The sequence below is a fragment of the Salmo salar genome, chromosome ssa07 (assembly GCF_905237065.1).
Source record: "Salmo salar chromosome ssa07, Ssal_v3.1, whole genome shotgun sequence".
NCBI classification, from domain to species: Eukaryota; Metazoa; Chordata; class Actinopteri; order Salmoniformes; family Salmonidae; genus Salmo; species Salmo salar.
This window is the reverse complement of record NC_059448.1, coordinates 13,552,050-13,575,768: the sequence shown is the minus strand read 5'-3', so window position 1 is coordinate 13,575,768 and position 23,719 is coordinate 13,552,050. Positions and strand designations below refer to the sequence as shown.

The following is a 23,719-nucleotide window of genomic DNA, read 5'->3' as shown; positions in this document are numbered from 1 at the left end:
GGGCTCCCAATGTCAACATGGTCAGACTACCTTACATTATCCTCATTCAGGGCTCCCAATGTCAACATGGTCAGACTACCTTACATTATCCTCATTCAGGGCTCCCAATGTCAACACGTGGTCAGACTACCTTACATTATCCTCATTCAGGGCTCCCAATGACAACACGTGGTCAGACTACCTTACATTATCCTCATTCAGGGCTCCCAATGTCAACACATTTAATGATGATCCTTTGTGCTCTGTTCAAGTGTTGACATAGGGAGCCCTGTAAGCAGATAATGTCATGTACTCTGATATATTTGCCATGGTTTCCATGCCGTTGACATTAAGCTCAAAGCCACCTTTGGTTTGAGTGATGATTGTTTGCAATCGATGATGACAAAGGGAATTGGTAATTCGATGACGCCATGTTCGGAAGAATTCATAAAAAATGTATTTCATAGACATGTTGGGGCAGAATTAATAATAGTTTTTATATCATAGACATGTTGGAGCTATTTGAACTATTCAAGTTAGATAAATGTATTGATACTCTTACCTTTACACTTGTATCCCTGTTTGTAGAAGCCCCATATCTGGAGAGAGGGAGAGAGAGAGAGAGAGAGAGAGAGAGAGAGAAAGAGAAAGAGAAAGAGAGAGAGAGAAAGAGAGAGAGAGAGAAAGAGAGAGAGAAAGAGAGAGAAGAAATGTGTCACTTCTTTTCATAAGAATCTTGGAACATGAAGGAGACACAGGGAGGTGGGGGAAGTGACAGATGAAGGAAGAGTAATAAGGAGGAAAGAGAAGAAAGAGAGAGAAGAAAGAGAGAAGAAAGAAGAGAGAAGAGGATGAAAAATGCGGAGGAGGAGCAGGTGGTTGTGGGGAGAGAGAGGGAGAGGTAGAAAGAGAGACAGGTAGAAACAGAGTGACGGCTGGAAAAAGAGACTTGTCGGCAAAACAAAATACGCTACACAAGGTGAGCTGTTTTTGTGTCTGTAAAATTATGCGCAAATATTGATATAATAATCATCACATCAAAGTCACGCGATGATATTGTGTGGTCAACCCACTACGATTGAGGCAAGCATGCAGTTTATTAGGCTCCAGATGAAATAAGTTATGATGAACTTTACAGGATGGTGAAAGTGGTTGCTTGAAGCTAGATGCTCCTTTCTAATTAATATCAAGAGTCTTATTTGAAATGTATTATAATTTAACCTTTATTTAACTAGGCAAGTCAGTTAACAACAAATTCTTATTTACAATGACGGCCCACCCCGGACGACGCTGGGCCAATTGTGCGCCGCCCTACGGGACACCCGATCGCGGCCGGTTGTGATACAGCCCGAGGTCTGTAGTGACGCTGTAGCACTGAGATGCAGTGCCTTAGACCGCTGCCCCACTCAGGAAGGTTATTCTGGTGACACGATCATCGATTGGCTGCCGTAAAAACAACAGCTTTTTTTGTCCATAATAACCTCATCATGTAGGCTATACCCTCACTGTATCTGGTAGCTGGAGGCTATACCCTCACTGTATCTGGTAGCTGGAGGCTATACCCTCACTGTATCTGGTAGCTGGAGGCTATACCCTCACTGTATCTGGTAGCTGGAGGCTATACCCTCACTGTATCTGGTAGCTGGAGGCTATACCCTCACTGTATCTGGTAGCTGTAGGCTATACCCTCACTGTATCTGGTAGCTGTAGGCTATACCCTCACTGTATCTGGTAGCTGTAGGCTATACCCTCACTGTATCTGGTAGCTGTAGGCTATACCCTCACTGTATCTGGTAGCTGTAGGCTATACCCTCACTGTATCTGGTAGCTGTAGGCTATACCCTCACTGTATCTGGTAGCTGTAGGCTATACCCTCACTGTATCTGGTAGCTGTAGGCTATACCCTCACTGTATCTGGTAGCTGTAGGCTATACCCTCACTGTATCTGGTAGCTGTAGGCTATACCCTAACTGTATCTGGTAGCTGTAGGCTATACCCTCACTGTATCTGGTAGCTGTAGGCTATACCCTCACTGTATCTGGTAGCTGTAGGCTATACCCTCACTGTATCTGGTAGCTGTAGGCTAGAGTGCACGTGCCAAGACCAGAGTGGGCACATTCGCTATATAATGCAACATTTTAGAGTTGAAAATGCGATGGAAACCACTGTATTTATGGCCTGTATTTATGGGCTGTTTATTTTTATCCGGTACATGGGAATTTAACCGCAAAAGTTCTTATATGTGCACTACTTTTATCTGCACCAAGTTCATTTGATGGAAACACTTCTCTGGTAAAAAAAAAATAATAGATTAAAAAAAATATATGCAGATTTTCGAACATTCGGATGAAAATCTGTCAACAATTGGACCGAAACCGAGCTACTGATAGGAAGTGTGAGAGAGAAAGAGAAAATGAGCATTAGAGGTAGAAAGAGAGAGGTGGAAGAGAAGGGAGGTGGTGGGAGAGTGAGATCAAGCAGGCACTAGGAGCCCACCGCGGGGGAACAATGACATGAAAGACTGGTCCAGGAGATCACAGCCACAGCAGAGATCTGAGGACAGAATACCCTGACCACACACACACACACACACACACACACACACACACACGGACGGACACACACACAGGACGGACACACACACAGGACGGACACACACACAGGACGGACACACACACAGGACGGACACACGGACACAGGACGGACACACGGACACATGGATGGACACACGGACACACACAGGACACACAAACACACACATGGACGGACACACACACACACAGCAGGAACCAACAAACAAACACAAACAAGCCTCGATGGCACCAAAACACTGACCAGACATGGCTTCAAAGAGTTTACCTTTTCTTTCCTAAACTAGACCAACAGGACATAAACACCTCCCACCAGTCAGACACCAAGAACAAGAGCCACATCCCAGATCCACAGACATGGCTTTATAGAGAACTAAACACCAATCCTTCCCACTGACCCCTTGTTTAACCTATATCTCCAGCCCCTGGAGCATGACAACACTCTGTCCCTCCCTGGCTACATACCAAATGGGCCCTAGTCAAATATAGGGAAGAGGCTGCCAGTTGGGAAGGCACTGTCCTATCTCCCAGTGTTGAACTACACAGTGAGTAACAAGACCCATTCACAGGAAGCTTCAGTAAGTATGTGATAAGACTACAGCGGTGGCTGTCAGAGGAGAGACATTAAAACGATGTTGGATTACGAAGAGAAGTCTGAGCCACACCGTAATGGTGGCGGGTGGCTTGTTTTTTCAGTGCAGAAAAATGGGAAGTTGAAATGTTTGACCCGAAGCCAACAGGAAAGCAGGCAGACAGGAAGTAGCTGGTGGCCCTGTCGCTCCGCCACACACTGTTACCGAGCTAATCTTTTCTTCCTCCCTCCGTTTCATTTTTGATTACAATTTTCCCAGAAGGGCATGGAAATTCCACTTAGCGCCCCTTGTGTGAATCATCAGTGTGTGTAGAAGGTGGGGGTGGGGTAAGTGTAAGGGTGTTTTTTTAGTTTTTTAGAGAAAGTGTGTGTGTGAGTCAGACGCTGTGTGTGTGTGTGTGTGTGTGTGTGTGTGTGTGTGTGTGTGTGTGTGTGTGTGTGTGTGTGTGTGTGTGTGTGTGTGTTTGTCGATGTGCTGCACCTCATCTGTCTCTGTCTGTGCACCTGTTCGTTGTCTCAGGAGCGGTCACCCAGTCACCTCAGTATAAAGCCATCATTGGCTCTCATTATACACTCTGCTGACTCACTGGCCGTGTGTGAGGCAACAGAGAGTTCCTCTGAAGAACTCAGACACCACTCGGTCTGTCTCCTCACACAAGCACATGAAAAACCAGGCTTGTCAAGGACCCAATTACCTGCCTGCTGTGTTACAGTAATGGGATGGTGAGGTATCTCCAAATAATTGGCATGGCCTCTAGACCAGACCAAATATTAATACAGAATAATAAATGGGGTTACTGTGCAAATGTTGTAATTTATGCATTTGTCCGGAACTTTCACAAAAATTTGTCAGAATACTCAGAGCGACAGGGCGTGTCCATTTATTTTATTTATTTAACCTTTATTTAACTAGGCAAGTCAGTTAAGAACAAATTGTTATTTTCAATGACGGCCCACCCCGGCCAAACCCTCCCCTAACGCGGACAGCGCTGGGCCAATTGTGCGCCGCCCTATGGGACTCCCAATTACGGCCGGTTGTGATACAGCCCGGGATCGAACCAGGGTCTGTAGTGACGCCTCTAGCACTGAGATACAGTGCCTTGGACCGCTGTGGCACTCGAGAGCCATCAATGTTTATCAATGACATTCTGTCCAAACAGCCCTTTCACCAACCAATTTAATCAATCCAGTTAAAAATGCATTGAAGACAGTAGGGAATAGTACGGGAATAGAGACCTATACAAAATCATAGCAATTTTGACCAAGGCTCTCTTTTGCGATTCAAATCATCTATTTTAAGACATTGTGGTAATTAGTCTGTATGAGTCTGCATTGTACTTTAGAGGGAGGATGGATGGTCAAACTGACCAGTGGATAAGATACTCACAAAGCCAGCGCAGTGTTCACAGAAGGTGGGTTTGACGTAGGTGGTCTCTGTGAAGGTGTGGATGAAGCCCATCTTACAGTTGAGCAGAGAGCTGGCCTTCATGAAGTAGTCGATCATCTCTTCCCGGCTGATCTGCCCATCTCTGGAGGGAGGGAGAGGAGAGGTGGGGAGGAGGAGAGGAGAGGTGGTGGAGAGGAGGAAGGGGAGGAGGAGAGGAGAGGAGGGGAGGTGGAGAGGAGGAAGGGGAGAAGAGAGAGAAAGGTCATCTACCATTGGACTAAAGAGCCGGGAACCCAGACTTCATCAAAGAAATTGGAAATACAGACATTTCCATCTTAAAAGAAATGTGGTATAGAGAAAACGGGCCCACTGGTTGCTGTCTAGTTTACAGAGAGCTGGTAGTCCCATCAACCAAACTACCAGCAGTAAAACAGGGACCAGCAGTACCAGCCATAAAACTCAGGGGGTACGCTCATTTGGTGTAGAGCAGATCTAACCATCTCTAGTAAATTTGTCAAAACAGCAACATTTTACATCTGGCTAGAAATGAATTATCAAACGATCTCAACAGAGAGAAATGTCCTGATGTCTGCTACCTCTATCCCCCTAACAGAATCCCCATACTTTAATGAAGACAGCTTCTCCATCCTAGAAGGGGAGATCAACCATTTCCAGGTACTAGTCTGTGGCCACCTAAATGCCAGAACTGGACAAGAACCTGACACTCTTATCACCCAAAGGGACAAACACCTACCTGACAGCCTTCCCCTCCCAAATATACCCTCCTAGACACGACGGCAAAACAACCACTAACAACAAAAAGGTCACAACTCCTGCAGCTCTGTCGCACACTGGGTTTGTACATAGTCAATGGTAGGCTTTGTGGGGACTCTTACGGTAAGTGCACCTATAACTCATCCCTTGGCAGTAGTATTGTAGATTACATTCTCACTGACCTCAACCCAGAGTCTCTCAGAGTGTTCGCAGTCAGCCCACTGACACCCCTATCAGATCTCAGCAAAATCAGTCTAATTGAACAGAGCAATACTCAATCATGAGGCATCAAAGCTAAAGGAACTGCATAATATTAAGAAATGGACATAACGTTTCACTGTAATAGTGAAGGTAGTAGAAAACCTAAACAGTATATTTGACCTCTAAGCTCCCATATCAAATAAAAAAATTAAGCAAGACAACTGAAGAAAATGAACAACAATGACAAATGGTTTGATGAAGAATGCAAAAACCGAAGAAACAAACAACACGAAGAGTTATCTATCCAAAATGGAGATGAACGGATAAACCACTTCTCCAATCTTTTTGGCTCGATAACAAAGAACCAACAACAAAAACATATCTTAGAATCAACTATTAAAGACTACCAGAAGCCACTGGATTCTCCAATTACATTGAATGAACTACAGGACAAAATACAAACTCTCCAACCCAAAAAGGCCTGTGGTGTTGATGGTATCCTGAATGAAATGATCAAATATACAGACCACACATTCCAATTGACAAACAAACAAACCAAAACAACGGCGAAGACTTCTCATGTTTTGTTGATGTAAAAAAAAAAAGGTTGGACTAAATTTGGCATGAGGGTCTGCTATACAAATTGATGGAAAGCAGTGTTGGGGGACAAACATTCAACATTATAAAATCCATGTACACAAAACAAAATTGGCTAAAAACACAAACTTCTTTCCTCGGGGCCGTGGGGTGAGACAGGGATGCAGCTTGAGCTCCACTCTTCAACATATACAGTGCTTTCGGAAAGTATTCAGACCCCTAGACCTTTTCCACATTCTGTTACATTACAGCCGTATTCTAAAATGTATTCAATTGTTTTCTTTCCCTCATCAATCTAGACACAATACCCCATAACGACAAAGCAAAAACAGTTTTGGAGAATTGTTTGCTTATTTATAAAAAATAAAAAAAACAGAAATGTCACATTTACATAAGTATTCAAACCCTTGACTCAGTACTTTGTTGAAGCATCTTTGGCAGTGATTACAGCCTCGAGTCTTGGGTATGACGCTACAAGCTTGGAACACCTGTATTTGGGGAGTTTCTCCCATTCTTCTCAGCAGATCATCTCAATCTTTGTCAGGTTGGATGGGGAGCGTCGCTGGACAGCTATTTTCAGGTCTCTCCAGAGATGTTCGATCTGGTTTAAGTCCGGGCTCTGGCTGGGCCACTCAAGGACATTCAGAGACTTGTCCCGATGCACCTCCTGCGTTGTCTTGGCAGTGTGCTTAGTGTCGTTGGCCTGTTGGAAGGTGAACCTTCGCCCCAGTCTGAGGTCTTGAGCACACTGGAGCAGGTTTTCATCAAGGATCTCTCTGTACTTTGCTCCATTCATCTTTGCCTCGATCCTGACAAGTCTCCCAGTCCCTGCCACAACATGATGCTGCCACCACCATAGGGATGGTGCCAGGTTTCTTCCAGATGCGACGCTTTGCATTCAGGCCAAAGAATTTAATCTTGGTTTCATCAGACCAGAGAATCTTGTTTCTCATGGTCTTAGAGTCTTTAGGTGCCTTTTGGGAAAACTCCAAGCGGGTTGTCATGTGCCTTTTACTGAGGAGTGGCTTCCATCTGGTCACTCCACCATAAAGACCTGATTGGTGGAGTGCTACAGAGATGGTTCTCCCATCTCCACAGAGGAACTCTAGAGCTCTGTCAGAGTGACCATCGGGTTCTTGGTCACCTCCCTGACTCCCCCGATTCCTCAGTTTAGTCGGGAGCCAGCTCTAGGAAGAGTCTTGGTTGTTCCAAACTTCTACCATTTAATAATGATGGAGGCCACTGTGTTCTTGGGACTTTCAATGCTGCAGAAATGTTTTGGTACCCTTCCCAGATCTATGCCTCGACACATCCTGTCTCTGAGCTCTACGAACAATTCCTTTGACCTCATGGCTTGGTTTTTGCTCTTACATGCACTGTCAACTGTGGGACCTCATATAGACAGGCGTGTGCCTTTCCAAACCATGTCCAATCAATTGAATTTTCCACATGTGGACTCCAATCAAGTTGTAGAAACATCTCAATGATGATCAATTGAAACAGGATGCACCTGAGCTCAATATCGAGTCTCATAGCAAAGGGTCTGAATATATATATATATTTTTTTTTTTTACAAACATTTGAAAACTGTTTTTGATTTGTCATTATGGGATATTGTGTGTAGATTGAGTATTTAAATTTTTTCCCCCATTTTTTAATAAGGCTAATAAGGCTGTAACATAACAAAATGTGGGAAAAGTCAAGGGGTCAGAATACTTTCCGAAGGCACATCAACGAATTGTCGAGGGCTCTAGAACAGTCTGCAGCAAATAAGGTCTAGTTGCCAGGACCACAAATACAAATTCCATCCAGACATCGTTGTCGTAGAGCACCCAAAAAACTATACATACATCGGCCTAAACATCAGCGCCAAGGGTAACTTCCACAAAACTGTGAACGGTCTGAGAGACAAGGCAAGAAGGGCATTCTATGCCTTCAAAAGGAACATAAAAATCGACATACCAATTAGGATCTAGCTAAAAATAATTGAATCAGTTATAGAACCCATTGCCCTTTATGGTTGTGAGGTCTGGGGTACGCTCACCAACCAAGACTTCACAAAATAGAACTAAAACGAAATTGAGACTCTGCATACAGATTTCTGCAAAAAAATATCCTCTGTGTACAATGTAAAACACCAAATAATGCATTCAGAGCAGAATTAGGCCGATACCCATTAATTATCAAAATCCTTTTAAAGAGCCGTTAAATTCTACAACCACCTAAAAGGAAGGGATTCCCAAACCTTCCATAACAAAGCCATCACCAACAGAGAGATGAACCTGGGAAACCGTCCCCTAAGAAAGCTGGTCCTGGGGCTCTGTTCACAAACACAAACAGACCCTACAGAGCCCCAGGACAGCAACATAATTAGACCCAACCACATCATGAAAAAACAAAAAGATAATTACTTGACACAATGGAAAGAATTAACAAAAAAACAGAGCAAACTGGAATGCTATTTGGCCCTAAACAGAGAGCACACAGTGGCAGAATACCTGACCATCATGACTGACCCAAACTTAAGGAAAGCTTTGACTATGTACAGACTCAGTGAGCATAGCCTTGCTATTGAGAAAGGCCGCCGTAGGCAGACCTGGCTCTCAAGAGAAGACAGGCTATGTGCACACTGCCCACAAAATGAGGTGGAAACTGAGCTGCACTTCCTAACCTCCTGCCAAATGTATGGCAATATTAGAGACACATATTTCCCTCAGATTACACAGATCTACAAGAATTCTAAAACAAATCAAATGTTGATCAACTCCCATATCTACTGGGTGAAATACCACAGTGTGCCATCACAGCAGCAAGATGTGTGACCTATTGTCACAAGAAAAGGGCAACCAGTGAAGAACAAACACCATTGTAAATACAACTCATGTTTATACATTTTCTCTTTAGTACTTTAACTATTTGCACATCGATACAACACTGTATATAGACATAATATGACATTTGAAATGTCTCTATTCCTTTGAAACTTTTGTGAGTGTAATGTTTACTGTTAATCTTTATTGTTTATTTCACTTTTGTTCATTATATATTTCACTTGCTTTGGCAATGTAAACATATGTTTCCCATGACAATAAAGCCCCTTGAATTGAATTGAGAGGAGGGAGGGGGGAAAGGAGTGAGGGGAGGAGAGGGAGAGGCAGAAAGAAAATAAGAGTGAGCGATGGAGAGAGGGTGAGAGGGAGGGTGAGAGGGAGCGAGAGGGAGGGTGAGAGAGCGAGGGAGAGCGAGAGAGGGAGAGCGAGAGGGAGCGAGAGAGGGAGAGCGAGAGGGAGAGCGAGAGGGAGAGCGAGAGGGAGAGCGAGAGGGAGAGCGAGAGGGAGAGCGAGAGGGAGAGCGAGAGGGAGAGCGAGAGGGAGAGCGAGAGGGAGAGCGAGAGCGAGAGGGAGAGAGGGAGAGAGGGAGAGCGAGAGGGAGAGAGGGAGAGCGAGAGCGAGAGCGAGAGCGAGAGGGAGAGCGAGAGTGAAAAAGACGGAGAGGGAGACGGAGAGGAAGAGAGAGCGAGAGGGAGGGAAGGCGAAGGCGAGAGGGAGAGTGAGGGAGGGAGGGAGGGAGGGAGGGAGGGAGGGAGGGAGGGAGGGAGGGAGGGAGGGAGGGAGGGAGGGAGGAGGGAGGGAGGGAGGGAGGGAGGGAGGGAGGGAGGGAAAGCGAGAGAGAGAGAGGGAGAGCGGGAGGGAGGGAATGAGGGAGAGCGAGAGGGAGTGAGAGGGAGAGAGAGCAAGACGAGAGGAAGAGAGCGAGAGGAAGAGACAGCGAGAGCAAGACGAGAGGAAGAGAGAGCGAGAGGAAGAGACAGCGAGAGCAAGACGAGAGGAAGAGAGAGCGAGAGGAAGAGACAGCGAGAGCAAGACGAGAGGAAGAGAGAGCGAGAGGAAGAGACAGCGAGAGGGATGGAGAGCGGGAGGGAGAGGGATGGAGAGTGGGAGGGATAGAGAGCGGGAGAGCGAGAGGGATGGAGAGAAAGACGAGAGGAAGAGAGAGCAAGAGGAAGAGAGAGCGAGAGGGAGAGCGAGCGGGAGAGAGACAGAGAGTGGGAGGGAGAGGGATAGAGAGCGAGAGGGATAGAGAGCGAGAGGGATAGAGAGGGAGAGGGATAGAGAGGGAGAGGGATAGAGAGGGAGAGGGATAGAGAGGGAGCGGGATAGAGAGGGAGCGGGATAGAGAGGGAGAGGGAGCGAGGGGGAGAGGGAGCGAGGGGGAGAGGGAGCGAGGGGGAGAGGGAGAGCGGGAGGGAGGGAATGAGGGAGAGCGAGAGCGAGAGGGAGTGAGAGAGGGAGAGAGAGCAAGACGAGAGGAAGAGAGCGAGAGGAAGAGACAGCGAGAGCAAGACGAGAGGAAGAGAGAGCGAGAGGAAGAGACAGCGAGAGCGAGAGGGATGGAGAGCGTGAGGAGAGGGATGGAGAGTGGGAGGGAGAGGGATAGAGAGCGGGAGAGCGAGAGGGAGTGAGAGAAAGACGAGAGCGAGCGGGAGAGCGAGGGAGAGGGATAGAGAGGGAGAGGGATAGAGAGCGAGAGGGATAGAGAGCGAGAGGGATAGAGAGCGAGAGGGATAGAGAGCGAGAGGGATATAGAGGGAGCGAGAGGGATATAGAGGGAGCGAGAGGGATATAGAGGGAGCGAGAGAGAGCAAGGGCGCGAGAGAGAGCAAGGGCGCGAGAGAGAGCAAGGGCGCGAGAGAGAGGGAGAGCAAGGACGCGAGAGAGAGGGAGAGCAAGGACGCGAGAGAGAGGGAGAGCAAGGGCGCGAGAGAGAGGGAGAGCAAGGGCGCGAGAGAGAGGGAGAGCAAGAGCGCGAGAGAGAGGGAGAGCAAGGGCGCGAGAGAGAGGGAGAGCAAGGGGGCGAGAGAGAGAGAGAGAGCAAGGGCGCGAGAGAGAGAGAGAGCAAGGGCGCGAGAGAGCGAAACAGAGAGAGAGCGAGAGCCAGAGCGAGACAGAGAGAGAGCGAGAGCCAGAGCGAGACAGAGAGAGAGCGAGAGCCAGAGCGAGACAGAGAGAGAGCCAGAGCGAGACAGAGAGAGAGCCAGAGCGAGACAGAGAGAGAGCCAGAGCGAGACAGAGAGAGAGAGCCAGAGCGAGACAGAGAGAAGCCAGAGCGGAGACAGAGAGAAGCCAAGCGAGACAGAGAGAAAACCAGAGCGAGACAGAGAGAGAGCCAGAAGCGAGACAGAGAGAGAAACCAGAAAGCGAGACAGAGAGAAAACCAGAAAGCGAGACAGAGAGAGAAAGCCAAAGCGAGACAGAGAGAAAACCAGAGCGAGACAGAGAGAAGATCCAGAGCGAGAAAAGAAGATCCAAGCGGAGACAAGAAAGCCAAGCGAGACAGAAAGCGGAAGCGAGACGAAAGCGAGCGGCGAAAGCGAGACAGAAAGCGAGCGAGCGAAAGCGAAAGACAAGCGAGCGAGCGAGACAGAAAGCGGCGAAGACAGAGAGAAAGCGGCGAGACAGAGAAGAAAGCGAGCGGCGAGACAGAGAAAGCGGCGAGCGAAGACAGAGAAAGCGAGCGAAGCGAACAGAGAGAAAGCGGCGAGGAGACAGAAAGCGAGCGAGACAGAAAGCGAGACAGAGAGACAGAGAGAAAGCGGCGAGCGAAAGCCAGAGAAAACAGCGGCGAGACAAGAAAGCGAGCCGAGACAGAGAAAGCGAAGGCGAGAGAAAGCGGCGAAGAAGCGAAAGCCAGAGAAAGCGAGCGAGCCAGAGAGAAAGCGGCGAGCGAAGAAGAAAGCGGCGAGCTAGAGAGAAAGCGGCGGCGAAAGCCAGAGAGAGAAGCGAGCGAGCCAGAGAGAGAAAGCGGCGAAAGCCAGAGAGAAAGCGGCGAGCCAGAAGAAAGCGGCGAACCAGAAGAGAAAGCGGCGAGCCAGAGAGAGAAGCGGCGAGCCAGAGAGAAAGCGGCGAGCAAGCAGAGAAAGCGGCGAGCGAAGAGAGAAAGCGGGCGAGCCAGAGAAGAAAGCGGCGAGCCAGAGAGAGAGCGAGCGAGCCAGAGAGAGAGCGAGCGAGACAGAGAGAGAGCGAGCGAGACAGAGAGAGAGAGCGAGCGCGACAGAGAGAGAGAGAGCGAGCGCGACAGAGAGAGAGAGAGCGAGCGCGACAGAGAGAGAGAGAGAGAGAGAGCGACAGAGAGAGAGAGAGCGCGACAGAGAGAGAGAGAGCGCGACAGAGAGAGAGAGAGCGCGACAGAGAGAGAGAGAGCGCGACAGAGAGAGAGAGGGAGCGACAGAGAGAGAGAGCGACAGGGAGAGAGGGAAAGAGAGCGAGAGAGAGGGAAAGAGAGCGAGAGAGAGGGAAAGAGAGCGAGAGAGAGGGAAAGAGCGAGAGAGAGGGAAGAGCGAGGGAGAGGGAGGGAGGGACTGTTGCTACGTAGCCTACGGTTACAATATCAGTTATACGTGACTGTTGCCATGTAGCCTACGGTTACAATATCAGTTATACGTGACTGTTGCCATGTAGCCTACGGTTACAATATCAGTTATACGTGACTGTTGCCATGTAGCCTACGGTTACAATATCAGTTATACGTGACTGTTGCCATGTAGCCTACGGTTACAATATCAGTTATACGTGACTGTTGCCACGTAGCCTACGGTTACAATATCAGTTATACGTGACTGTTTCTACGTAGCCTACGGTTACAATATCAGTTATACGTGACTGTTTCTACGTAGCCTATGGTTACAATATCAGTTATACGTGACTGTTGCCATGTAGCCTACGGTTACAATATCAGTTATACGTGACTGTTGCCATGTAGCCTACGGTTACAATATCAGTTATACGTGACTGTTGCCACGTAGCCTACGGTTACAATATCAGTTATACGTGACTGTTGCCATGTAGCCTACGGTTAACAGTTGCTGAGATGCTGGTTTTGTCTCTCACTGGTTTTTGTCCAGTTCTCCAAACTTGCTGAGGTAGGGGAAGTTGTTCCTGATGATCTCAAACTCCTCCCTGGAGATGTGACCGTCCCCGTCCATGTCAAAGTTCTTGAAGACAGACTGTAACCAAGGAAACACATCACTACAGCATATCAAAACAGAGTACTACGGTTGTCATGACTGGGACTCATTGTGATTAATAACAGGGAAGCTGTGAGGATAACTACTATGTTCCAAGCCAATTACATGGCCTCAACAAGTTGTAATTAGCCATCAATTGGATGTGAGTTAAACCAGACTAAATGCTGCGCTCAACATTGAGAACAGCATTCAATCTGGTTCAACCAGGCTAGATGTGAGTCTTAGCGTAACGCACGTCCACCATCTTCTCTATGTGTTTGTTGATGACCGCAGGGTCGGCTTTGGGCTTCACCGACGCAGCCCACTCGTCAATCATCGATGGCTTGGGGGCAGGAGCAGGGGCGGAGCCGGAGCCGGAGTTCTGCCAAACCAATGAAAAGACGGGAACATAAATCAATGACTCATAAAGCGGAAATTGTTGTCATTTCAGCAAAGATAGTTCTTAGAAGAGAGAGTTCTCCAGAGACTTCCTAGAAGCAATAAAAGGGAAAAGTTCAGAACAACAGTGTTCAAGTCACATGATTAACACAAGGTTTCCTATAAGCTGTACAATAAGAAATAATGTGTTTTCTATAAGCTATAACAAGAATACGTTGACTTCCTATATAAGTTATAAAAACACATAGAAGAAGTTCAATAAGATATAAGCTGGAAGAACACATTGGCCCCTATTGGCCCCCATTGGCCCCTAGCTCTCACCGCTGGTTTAGCACTCCGTGGCTCTTTCTGTAGAGACAGCTGGTAGATCTCCTCTTCTGTGTGGTACTGGTCCAGAGACACCTGCAAAACATGGCGACTTGATTAATATAGCTACTGCATGTAGATACCATGACAACAGAGAAGGAGAAGAAGAAGAATGTATTGATGTTTCCAGAGGTTCACAGCTCTCTCTCATATCGAATAGATAATCATGTAATCAGTTTCCATTTAAGGATCATGAATAAACCTAAAGAAGTGTATTGATTGGACGAGGAGGCTTAAAGCATGTTTGGTGAGTTTACTGTGGAGAGCCAATGTTAACTGTACTGCCATGGTTTCACAGACGTATTGACTTTTAACTCCATCTTCTAACATCTATCCAAACGAAGCTGAAGTTGAATAAACCGTATAAAGCCAGTGAACTTTATGATTGAGTATCGACCACTTCTAAGCAAACTTCCACAGGTGTCCTTCAACTCATTGATGATGGTCAACAGAGTCTCTAATAAAAAAAAGAAAGCACACAGAGCATATTTTGCAATAAAAAAAAAATCCCTGTCCACATCCAACCCACCATTTATAATTTTAGTCCGTCATAACTTAAATCCTGCAGCAAATTTTGGGGACCCCTTTCCAATTGAAAATATACATCATGGGATAAAAGCCCCACTGGAATTTTACACGTGGAATTTGGTAAAAATATTGTAGGTGTGCACAGAAATACCTAACACACTGTGATCCAGAATGTTATCATCACAAAGCTTTCTTCTTAAAACACCGCACCCCTAAACCATGAAAAACAAAATTCAAACCAATAGAAATCTATAACCAAAATACAAGCGCTGATTATTGGCTAAATGAAATTCAATTTCATCACAAACTTCAATGATGCCAAATTATAAATATCGATTTCAAAATAGCACAACACCTCGTCAAGAAATTTGAATTAAGAATGGATTTGTTGAACTACCTGTTGAGGAGAAAATCGGCATTATTTTAGGAGAAAACGTAGACAGTAGATATTTCTGCAGATGAAACCCTGGCCTGTCATAATATTAGACACACAATAGCACCCTCCATGTCATACACATGGAGCCTTGAAGATTTCATTTCTCAACTGTTGCCTGATTATTCTATTTGATGTGTATAATTGTATTTGCTGATATACACTATATATACACAAAAGTTTGTGGATTTGCCTATTTCAGCAACACCCGTTGCTGACAGGTCTAAAAGCAATCGAGCATACAGCCACGCGATCTCCATAGACAAACATTGACAGTAGAATGGCTCGTACTGAAGAGCTCAGTGACTTTCAATGTGGCACTGTCATAGGATGCCACCTTTCCAACAAAATCAGTTTGACAACATTTCTGCCCTGCTAGAGCTGCCCCGGTCAACTGTAAGTGCTGTTATTGTGAAGTGGAAACGTCTAGGAGCAACAACAGCTCAGCCATGAAGTGGTAGGCCACACAAGCTCACAGAACGGGACCGCTGAGTGCTGAAGTGTGTAGCGTGTAAAAAAACGTCTGTCCTCGGTTGCAACACTCACTACCAAGTTCCAAACTGCCTCTGTGAGCAAGGTCAGCACAAGAACTGTTCGTCGAGAGCTTCATGAAATGGGTTTCCATGGCCGAGCAGCCTCACACAAGCCCAAGATCACCATGCGCAATGCCAAGCGTTGGCTGGAGTGGTGAAAAGCTCGCTGCCATTGGACTCTGGACCAGTGGAAACACGTTCTCTGGAGTGATGATTCACTCTTCACATCTGGCAGTCTGACGGATGAATCTGGGTTTGGCAGATGCCAGAAGAACACTACCTGCCCGAATGCATAGTGCCTACTGTTAAGTTTGGGGGAGGAGGAAAAATGTTCTAAGGCTGTTTTTCATGGTTCGGGCTGGGCCCCTTAGTTCCAGTGAAGGGAAATCTTAACGCTACAACATACAATGACATTCTAGACTATTCTATGCTTCCAACTTTGTGACAACAGTTTGGGGAAGGCCCTTTCCTGTTTCAGCATGTCAATGCCCCCGTGCACAAAGCGAGGTCCATACAGAATGGTTTGTCAAGATCGGTGTGGAAGAGCTTGACTGGCCTGCACAGAGCCCTGACCTCAACCCCATCGAACACCTTTGGGATGAATTGGAACGCTGACTGCGAGACAGGTCTAATCAGCTATGTTCCAAATTCTAGTGGAAAGCCTTCCCAGAAGAGTGGAGGCTGTTACAGCAGCAAAGGGGGGACCAACTCCATTGTAATGCCCATGATTTTGGAAAGAGATGTTCGACGACCAGGTACAAAACATTAAGAACACCTCCCCTATCCATGACATAGAGTGACCAGGTGAATCTAGGTGAAAGCAATGATCCCTTATTAAATCCACTTCAATCAGTGTAGATGAAGGGGAGGAGACAGGTTAAAGAAGGATTTTTAAGCCTTGAGACAATTGAGACATGGATTGTGTATGTGTGCCATTCAGACGGTGAATGGGCAAGACAAAATATTTAAATGCCTTTGAATGGGGTATGGTAGTAGGTACAGTGGGGGGAAAAAATTATTTGATCCCCTGCTGATTTTGTACGTTTGCCCACTGATAAAGAAAGGATCGGTCTATAATTTTAATGGTAGGTTTATTTGAACAGTGAGAGACAGAATAACAACAAAAAAATCCAGAAAAATGCATGTCAAAAATGTTATAAATTGATTTGCATTTTAATGAGGGAAATAAGTATTTGACCCCCTCTCAATCAGAAAGATTTCTGGTTCCCAGGTGTCTTTTATACAGGTAACGAGCTGAGATTAGGAGCACACTCTAACTGCAGCTTGTTACCTGTAAAAAAGACACCTGTCCACAGAAGCAATCAATCAATCAGATTCCAAACTCTCCACCATGGCCAAGACCAAAGAGCTCTCCAAGGCTGTTAGGGACAAGATTGTAGACCTACACAAGGCTGGAATGGGCTACAAGACCATCGCCAAGCAGCTTGGTGTGAAGGTGACAACATTTGGTGCAATTATTCGCAAATGGAAGAAACACAAAAGAACTGTCAATATCCCTCGGCCTGGGGCTCCATGCAAGATCTCACCTCGTGGAGTTGCAATGATCATGAGAATGCTGAGGAATCAGCCCAGAACTACATGGGAGGATCTTGTCAATGATCTCAAGGCAGCTGGGACCATAGTCACCAAGAAAACAATTGGTAACACACTACGCCGTGAAGGACTGGAATCCTGCAGTGCCCGCAAGGTCCCCCTGCTCAAGAATACATATACATGCCCGTCTGAAGTTTGCCAATGAACATCTGAATGATTCAGAGGACAACTGGTGAAAGTGTTGTGGTCAGATGAGACCAAAATGGAGCTCTTTGGCATCAACTCAACTCGCCGTGTTTGGAGGAGGAGGAATGCTGCCAATGACCCCAAGAACACCATCTCCACCGTCAAACATGGAGGTGGAAACATTATGCTTTGAGGGTGTTTTTCTGCTAAGGGGACAGGACAACTTCACCGCATCATTTGACGGGGCCATGTACTGTCAAATCTTGGGTGAGAACCTCCTTCCCTCAGCCAGGGCATTGAAAATGGGTCATGGATGGGTATTCCAGCATGACAATGACCCAAAACACATAGCCAAGGCAACAAAGGAGTGGCTCAAGAAGAAGCACATTAAGGTCCTGGAGTGGCCTAGCCAGTCTCCAGACCTTAATCCCATAGAAAATCTGTGGAGGGAGCTGAATGTTTGAGTTGTCAAATGTCAGCCTCGAAACCTTAATGACTTGGAGAAGATCTGCAAAGAGGAGTGGGACAAAAGCCCTCCTGAGATGTGTGCACTACAAGAAACGTCTGACCTCTGTGATAGCCAACAAGGGTTTTGCCACCAAGTACTAAGTCATGTTTTGCAGAGGGGTCAAATACTTACTTCCCTCATTAAAATGCAAATCATTTTATAACATTTTTTACATGCGTTTTTCTGGAATTTTTTGTTGTTATTCTGTCTCTCACTGTTCAAATAAACCTACCATTAAAATTATAGACTGATCATTTCTTTGTAAGTGGGCAAACGTACAAAATCAGCAGGGGATCAAATACTTTTTTCCCCCACTGTACCAGGCGCACCGGTTTGTGTCAAGAACTGCAACACTGCTGGGTTTTTCACGCTCAACAGTTTCCTGTGTGTATCAAGAATGGTCCACCACTCAAAGGACATTCAGCCAACTTGACACAACAGTGGGAAGCATTGGAGTCAACATGGGCCAGCATCCCTGTGGAACGCTTTCAACACCATGTAAAGTCCATTCCCCGACAAATTGAGGCTGTTCTGAGGGGCAAAGGGGGGTGCAACTCAAACAGCACACAGCGACTGGCGGTATCGATCTCCCTCTAGATGACCAGGCTAATAAAGGAACTTGACAGGAAATCAACATTTACATATCCCAATTGGAAGTGGGTATTAGGTGAGGTTGAATCATGAATGGCAATTAAGAATGTGTGTGTGTGTGTGTGTGTGTGTGTGTGTGTGTGTGTGTGTGTGTGTGTGTGTGTGTGTGAGAGTGAGTGACTGAGTGAGTGAGTGAGTGAGTGAGAGAAAGTCTACCCACAGACGTCAGCTCAATGTCTAGATTTGATTTACATTTGGTTGAGTTGTCAACTAACGTGAATTCAACAGGAAATCAACACAAATGTCACCATGTCATTGGATTTAGGTTAAGTGCTGGGTGACAAAAAACACTAAATTCCCTTATGTTATGATACATTGTTTTTGGATGTTGAATTTAAATGGAAACAACGTTGATTCAACCAGTTTTTGCCCACTGGGTAGCTGAAAATGCAGAACGAGAGAATCGTTTTTCACTGTGCAAGCCAGAGTGCAGTACACCTTTGGATCTTAGCCAGAACACCAGAGGAACACACAGGAATCATGAGAGTATTCACTATCACTTTTCACTGGAATGGAAATGACATGGCAATATCACAGTCTTACGGTGTAAAATAAGCTTTATCAGAGGAAACAGGAGTGGGAATACATTTGAATAGCAGAAATCGGAATGCCCTTTCGAGGTAGTCATTAGCTATTTCCCAGTAGAACCTATTGGAATTTGCAATTCCTATTAGACCATCAAGCTCCCTCTCCATCCTTGCACTCCCAACAGGTCACTTTCAATATATTCCCTAATGTTGAGTAACAGTCCTCCTCTTAGCCACACGCCATCATTGACTCCATTCATTTGTGGTAGATTACTGTATTAGTATGTTACAGATCTCTCTCTCTCTCCCTCCCTCCCTAAGGATTAATATGCATTCTTAACTGCCAATTAAGCTCCAACCTCTCTCTCATTAACATTTTCTTGGAAGTCCTTAACTGAAGGTAACCCCTGCATACATAACCATATTATTTTATTGTCAATTATGCATATTCTTGTATGTCCTCTAGTTCACCATGGTAACACGTAATTGCCAGAGATTTGTTGACAGATTATATATCAGTGTGTAAAAAAAAGTTATAATTGCTAAACGAATCATCCTCCCTCTGCCATCTTGGGCCAGCAGTTTATCTCAATGACAGTAACCAGGAAAACCCCAGATAAATGAAGGTTACATCCAGATGAAATCTGCAACAGCTAAATGAAGGTTACATCCAGATGAAATCTGCAACAGATAAATGAAGGTTACATCCAGATGAAATCTGCAACAGATAAATGAAGAAACACGCACGGTAGAGTAAAGGTTGAATATATGTCAAATGAAAACGTAGATACAATGATACATGAGCAACATACCAACCCCCATTTAGCAGGAATATCTGTCAAACACATTTAATACATTTTGAATATGAACCCCCCCCTGGTCATTGTCACTACAAACTTGTCAAGACCGTACAAACAGATCTGGGACCAGGCTGTGTGACACTAACCGTCAGTAGGTTAAGTAGGTCTGTGTTGGCATCGATGCTGGGTGGCGTGGTCTGGATCAGCGCCAACTCCTGGAGAATGACATACAGCTGTTGGCTCTTGGCCAGGTTGACCCTGCTCTTGCCTGGGTCGGCCCAGTCGGACAGCGCCACATGCACGGCGATCAGGTCCTTGAGGTGCACGCCCAGGATAGGAAAACGGAAGCCTGTGCAGTCGGAGAAACGACGTCGGTACTGGCTGTAGTTGCCGCACGACGTCACCAGTTCGATCAGGCTGTTGAACACCTGAGGGGATGGATGGATGGATGGATGGATGGATGGATGGATGGATGGATGGATGGATGGATGGATGGATGGATGGATGGATGGATGGATGGATGGATGGATGGATGGATGGATGGATGGAGGAAGGGTGAAGGAGAAGAGGGAGGAAGGATGAGGCATATGTGGGTTAGCGTGTGCTAACGTTTCTAAATCCTTCCTGTTTTCAGATAGTAATTGTAGTGGTAACACCAGGTTGTTTGTAAAGCGATAGCATGGAGTGTAGATAAGGCATGAGATGCTAGTTCACCTTGTTGGTCTCGTTGCTGATGTGTGACTGGGTGTCTTTGAGGCGAGATATAGAGCTGTTACTGAGCCCCCCCACCACGGCCATCAGAGTGTTGAAGTTCTGAAGCTGGAGCAGTTTCTACAGGAGAGAGAAGAGAAGATGGAGAGAGATGTACTGTCTTACCCCTCCTACTTTCCTTAGTTTGCTACTGTACCTGAACTCCAAATGATCAACTAGGCTAGACCTACCTGAACACCTACCTGAACTCCAAATGATCAACTAGTCTAGACCTACCTAAACACCTACCTGAACTCCAAATGATTAACTAGCCTCGACCTACCTGAACTCCAAATGATTAACTAGCCTAGACCTACCTAAACTCCAAATGATTAACTAGCCTAGACCTACCTGAACTCCAAATGATTAACTAGCCTAGACCTACCTGAACTCCAAATGATTAACTAGCCTAGACCTACCTGAACTCCAAATGATTAACTAGCCTAGACCTACCTGAACTCCAAATGATTAACTAGCCTAGACCTACCTGAACTCCAAAATGATTAACTAGCCTAGACCTACCTGAACACCTACCTGAACTCCAAAGAGGAGAGAAAAATCAGAGGGAGAGGGGAGTGGATGAAATTTGAGGCACACAATAAACCAGGAGATAGACAACAAAAATCCTGGGAAGGTCACACACACAAACACAGAAGCAATAAGAGGCTCTCCTTGGCTACACTAGAACATTGCAGGGTCTTGTCTAATAATACCACTGAAACAGTAGGCAGAGCAGCACACATTCTAATCATTGTGTCACAGTTGCAGTAGTACTTTGTGAATGGAGCTCCGCAGGGGAAAAAGCCTTGCCCTTCAGCCCACATGACATCCAGTGAAAATCAATGGGGTCGCAGCTGTTTGGGAGGACTGCCAGCGGGCATTATTTGGTTAAGCTCAAATACCCGCCTGGTCGCTCCAATCAATGGGCAAAGCTCTGTGGTAGCCTTTCAGGCTGGAGGCTCTACTAAACTGCTGTATAAAGACCGACTAACAGTGACACTGACTAACAGTGACAGGTATCAATAGCACAGGGAATATCAGCGTCTCTTGTCGATATGCCGAAGCGTTCCACTGTGTGACATAAGTGATGTTCTGCATTAAAGCTGTGTGTGTGGGGCATTGTAACAAACAACTTAACGACTGACATATACAATATCTGATGTATGATGGGAAATACAGGCAAGCAATATGTTGACAAACAAAAAGGGATGTATGGGTAAAAACCTATGGATAATGATGAGACGTTACAGGAGAGAGAAGAGAGAAACTAAGACTACCAAGAAAAGTAGCTAGTTCAGACGAAACCCTGAATAAATCAGAAGATAAATGAAAGGAGGAATACCGCTGTGGTAGGGAGGATATGCAGAGTGACAGAGGAGGGAGGGTGTGAAAGGAGAGAGCGAGGAAGCAGGAGGAAGGAGAGAGCAGGAGGTAACCCTTCCCTGGGGTCTATTGGAGCTGTATCACAGCTTTGGAAAATACTCCCACCCAACTTTTAGGAGGGTATATATTTTTTTTATTTTCTCACTATCCCAAATAACAGAGAGATAATTCTTTGATCCTTGGCAAAGAGTTTTATTTAGCAAACTCAGTCGGGGTGCTAAACTAGCTAGCGAGAACCCAGCTGGGATATTTGAGCTTGGGGCATATTTGTCAGAGAAGGGTTGAGAAAAGGGGGGGGGTGAGCCTACTGTGGCGTCAGTGAATAAATCATGAAGAGTTTGTTTTGGAGAGGAGAGAGTGGCGTTGGGGAATGAGTGAGCCACACTCCAAACATTCTTCTAAACTTTCTTCTCTAACAAATCCAAATATAGCCTCCCGTCTGGCAGTAGTAGTACTGTGAAAATAACACTACTGTTAAGCACACTTGGATAAGTTCTGTTAGGAATAATGGGCAGCAATTGTCTACGAACACAGTTCATAACAATCGAAGCGTAACTGCCTGTTGTGTGTAAGGGTAGATTGGTATCTATCCAATCTCTGTCCATATCTCATCTCCCCCCCGTCCTCCCTATTCCTCTCCATGACAGAACTCCTCTGTCTCATCTCAACCCCTAAGGCTTTACTACGATCCATGTCACTGCTTTAAGTGGCCCAGGACCCAACCCCTTACCCTAACCAATTGGGATTATTTGTCTGAATTTAACCAGTCACATGACTGTCCTACTAACCAGTCACATGACTGTCCTACTAACCAGTCACATGACTTGCCTACTAACCAGTCACATTTGCTTCGGCCCTGGAGACGAAGCGTCCTAGCCTGGTCCCAGATCAGTTTGTGCTCTTGCCAGCTCCATTGCTGTCATTGTACAACCAAACATGACAATGCGTGACAAGTAGATGACATAATAGAACAAACAGACTGACACTCAGACTAATAGCTTCCCTCAGAACAAGAGTGAATAATAGTCCAATGTGCCCCAGCCTACATACCTGAGCCACCCTGATGAAGTGGGAGATGACTGCAGCCCTCTGGGGGGCGGTGGGCTTGCTGAGCACCATCAGCTGGATCCACTGAGACACACTATTGAAGAGTGTGATGAAGCGCTCCAGGATGGGGTTGTCTACCGTGCAGCCATGCATCACAAAGCTGTGGTAGTCCTGGAACTGGAGGAGGGGAGTGGGGGGCATGTATTCAGTGGGCATACAGAAGCTGTTAAACTCACATATAAGTCAGCATAGGTCCCATGTTGAATGACCAATGCAAAGGCAATTTGGACAGCAGACCAGGGTTCAAAGAGTATGTGTTTTCTTTCAAATACTTTGAGTGTTTCATTGAGCCTGCCTGGAGTGCCAGATAGATGGGATTTTCACTTTTGGGAATATTCCATTAGTTCCATTCCACTAAGCAAGCTCAGTCAAGTGCAGGTTTAAGAATTTGAAAGAAAACAAATATTATTTGAACCCAGATCTGGTGGACAGACACACTGCTCCCCACAGACCCACATACCAGTATCTTGCAGAAGGACTTGTACTCCAGGTAAGTGAGGTGTGTGGCAAGCTCGCTGGAGTCCAGGTGGTCAAACAGCAGAGACATCTTCCTCTTCTTAGACATGGATGGCTGCCTCTGGGTCACCTGACGCTTCCACTTGTATGACGGCCTGAGAGGGACAACAAGCACACAAGGTTACTGTCATGAATGAGTCGAGCACACAAAATGCAAACGTGGAATCCAAACTTAATAATGCACTGTTTCACTATGTTTCTGAAACAGAGCGATATTCAGTTTTGCATCCCAGGCTAACAAAATACAGCATGCTGAATCAAGTCTCCGCAATGAAACTAGGAAGAAAGAAGACACTACAGAAGATGCAAGAGAAGAAATACAACTGTTTATGAAACTCTGCTGTCCCATGAAAG

General features: G+C 46.1%; 1 protein-coding gene across 6 annotated transcripts in view; it reads right to left on the bottom strand.

Moving 5' to 3' along the window:
• Positions 1-23,719, bottom strand: part of LOC106608563 (RAS guanyl-releasing protein 2) — a 52,321-nt gene that overhangs the window by 6,584 nt on the left and 22,018 nt on the right. For all 6 annotated transcript variants that reach the window (XM_045721568.1, XM_045721566.1, XM_045721564.1 and 3 more), the window contains 9 exons: positions 23,310-23,460; positions 22,793-22,966; positions 20,324-20,440; positions 19,756-20,037; positions 13,845-13,925; positions 13,381-13,506; positions 13,009-13,124; positions 4,550-4,691; positions 542-578 (listed from right to left, as the gene is read on the bottom strand). In XM_045721568.1, the coding sequence (XP_045577524.1) occupies positions 542-578; positions 4,550-4,691; positions 13,009-13,124; positions 13,381-13,506; positions 13,845-13,925; positions 19,756-20,037; positions 20,324-20,440; positions 22,793-22,966; positions 23,310-23,460 (1,226 nt within the window). The remainder of the gene's footprint in view (positions 1-541; positions 579-4,549; positions 4,692-13,008; positions 13,125-13,380; positions 13,507-13,844; positions 13,926-19,755; positions 20,038-20,323; positions 20,441-22,792; positions 22,967-23,309; positions 23,461-23,719) is intronic.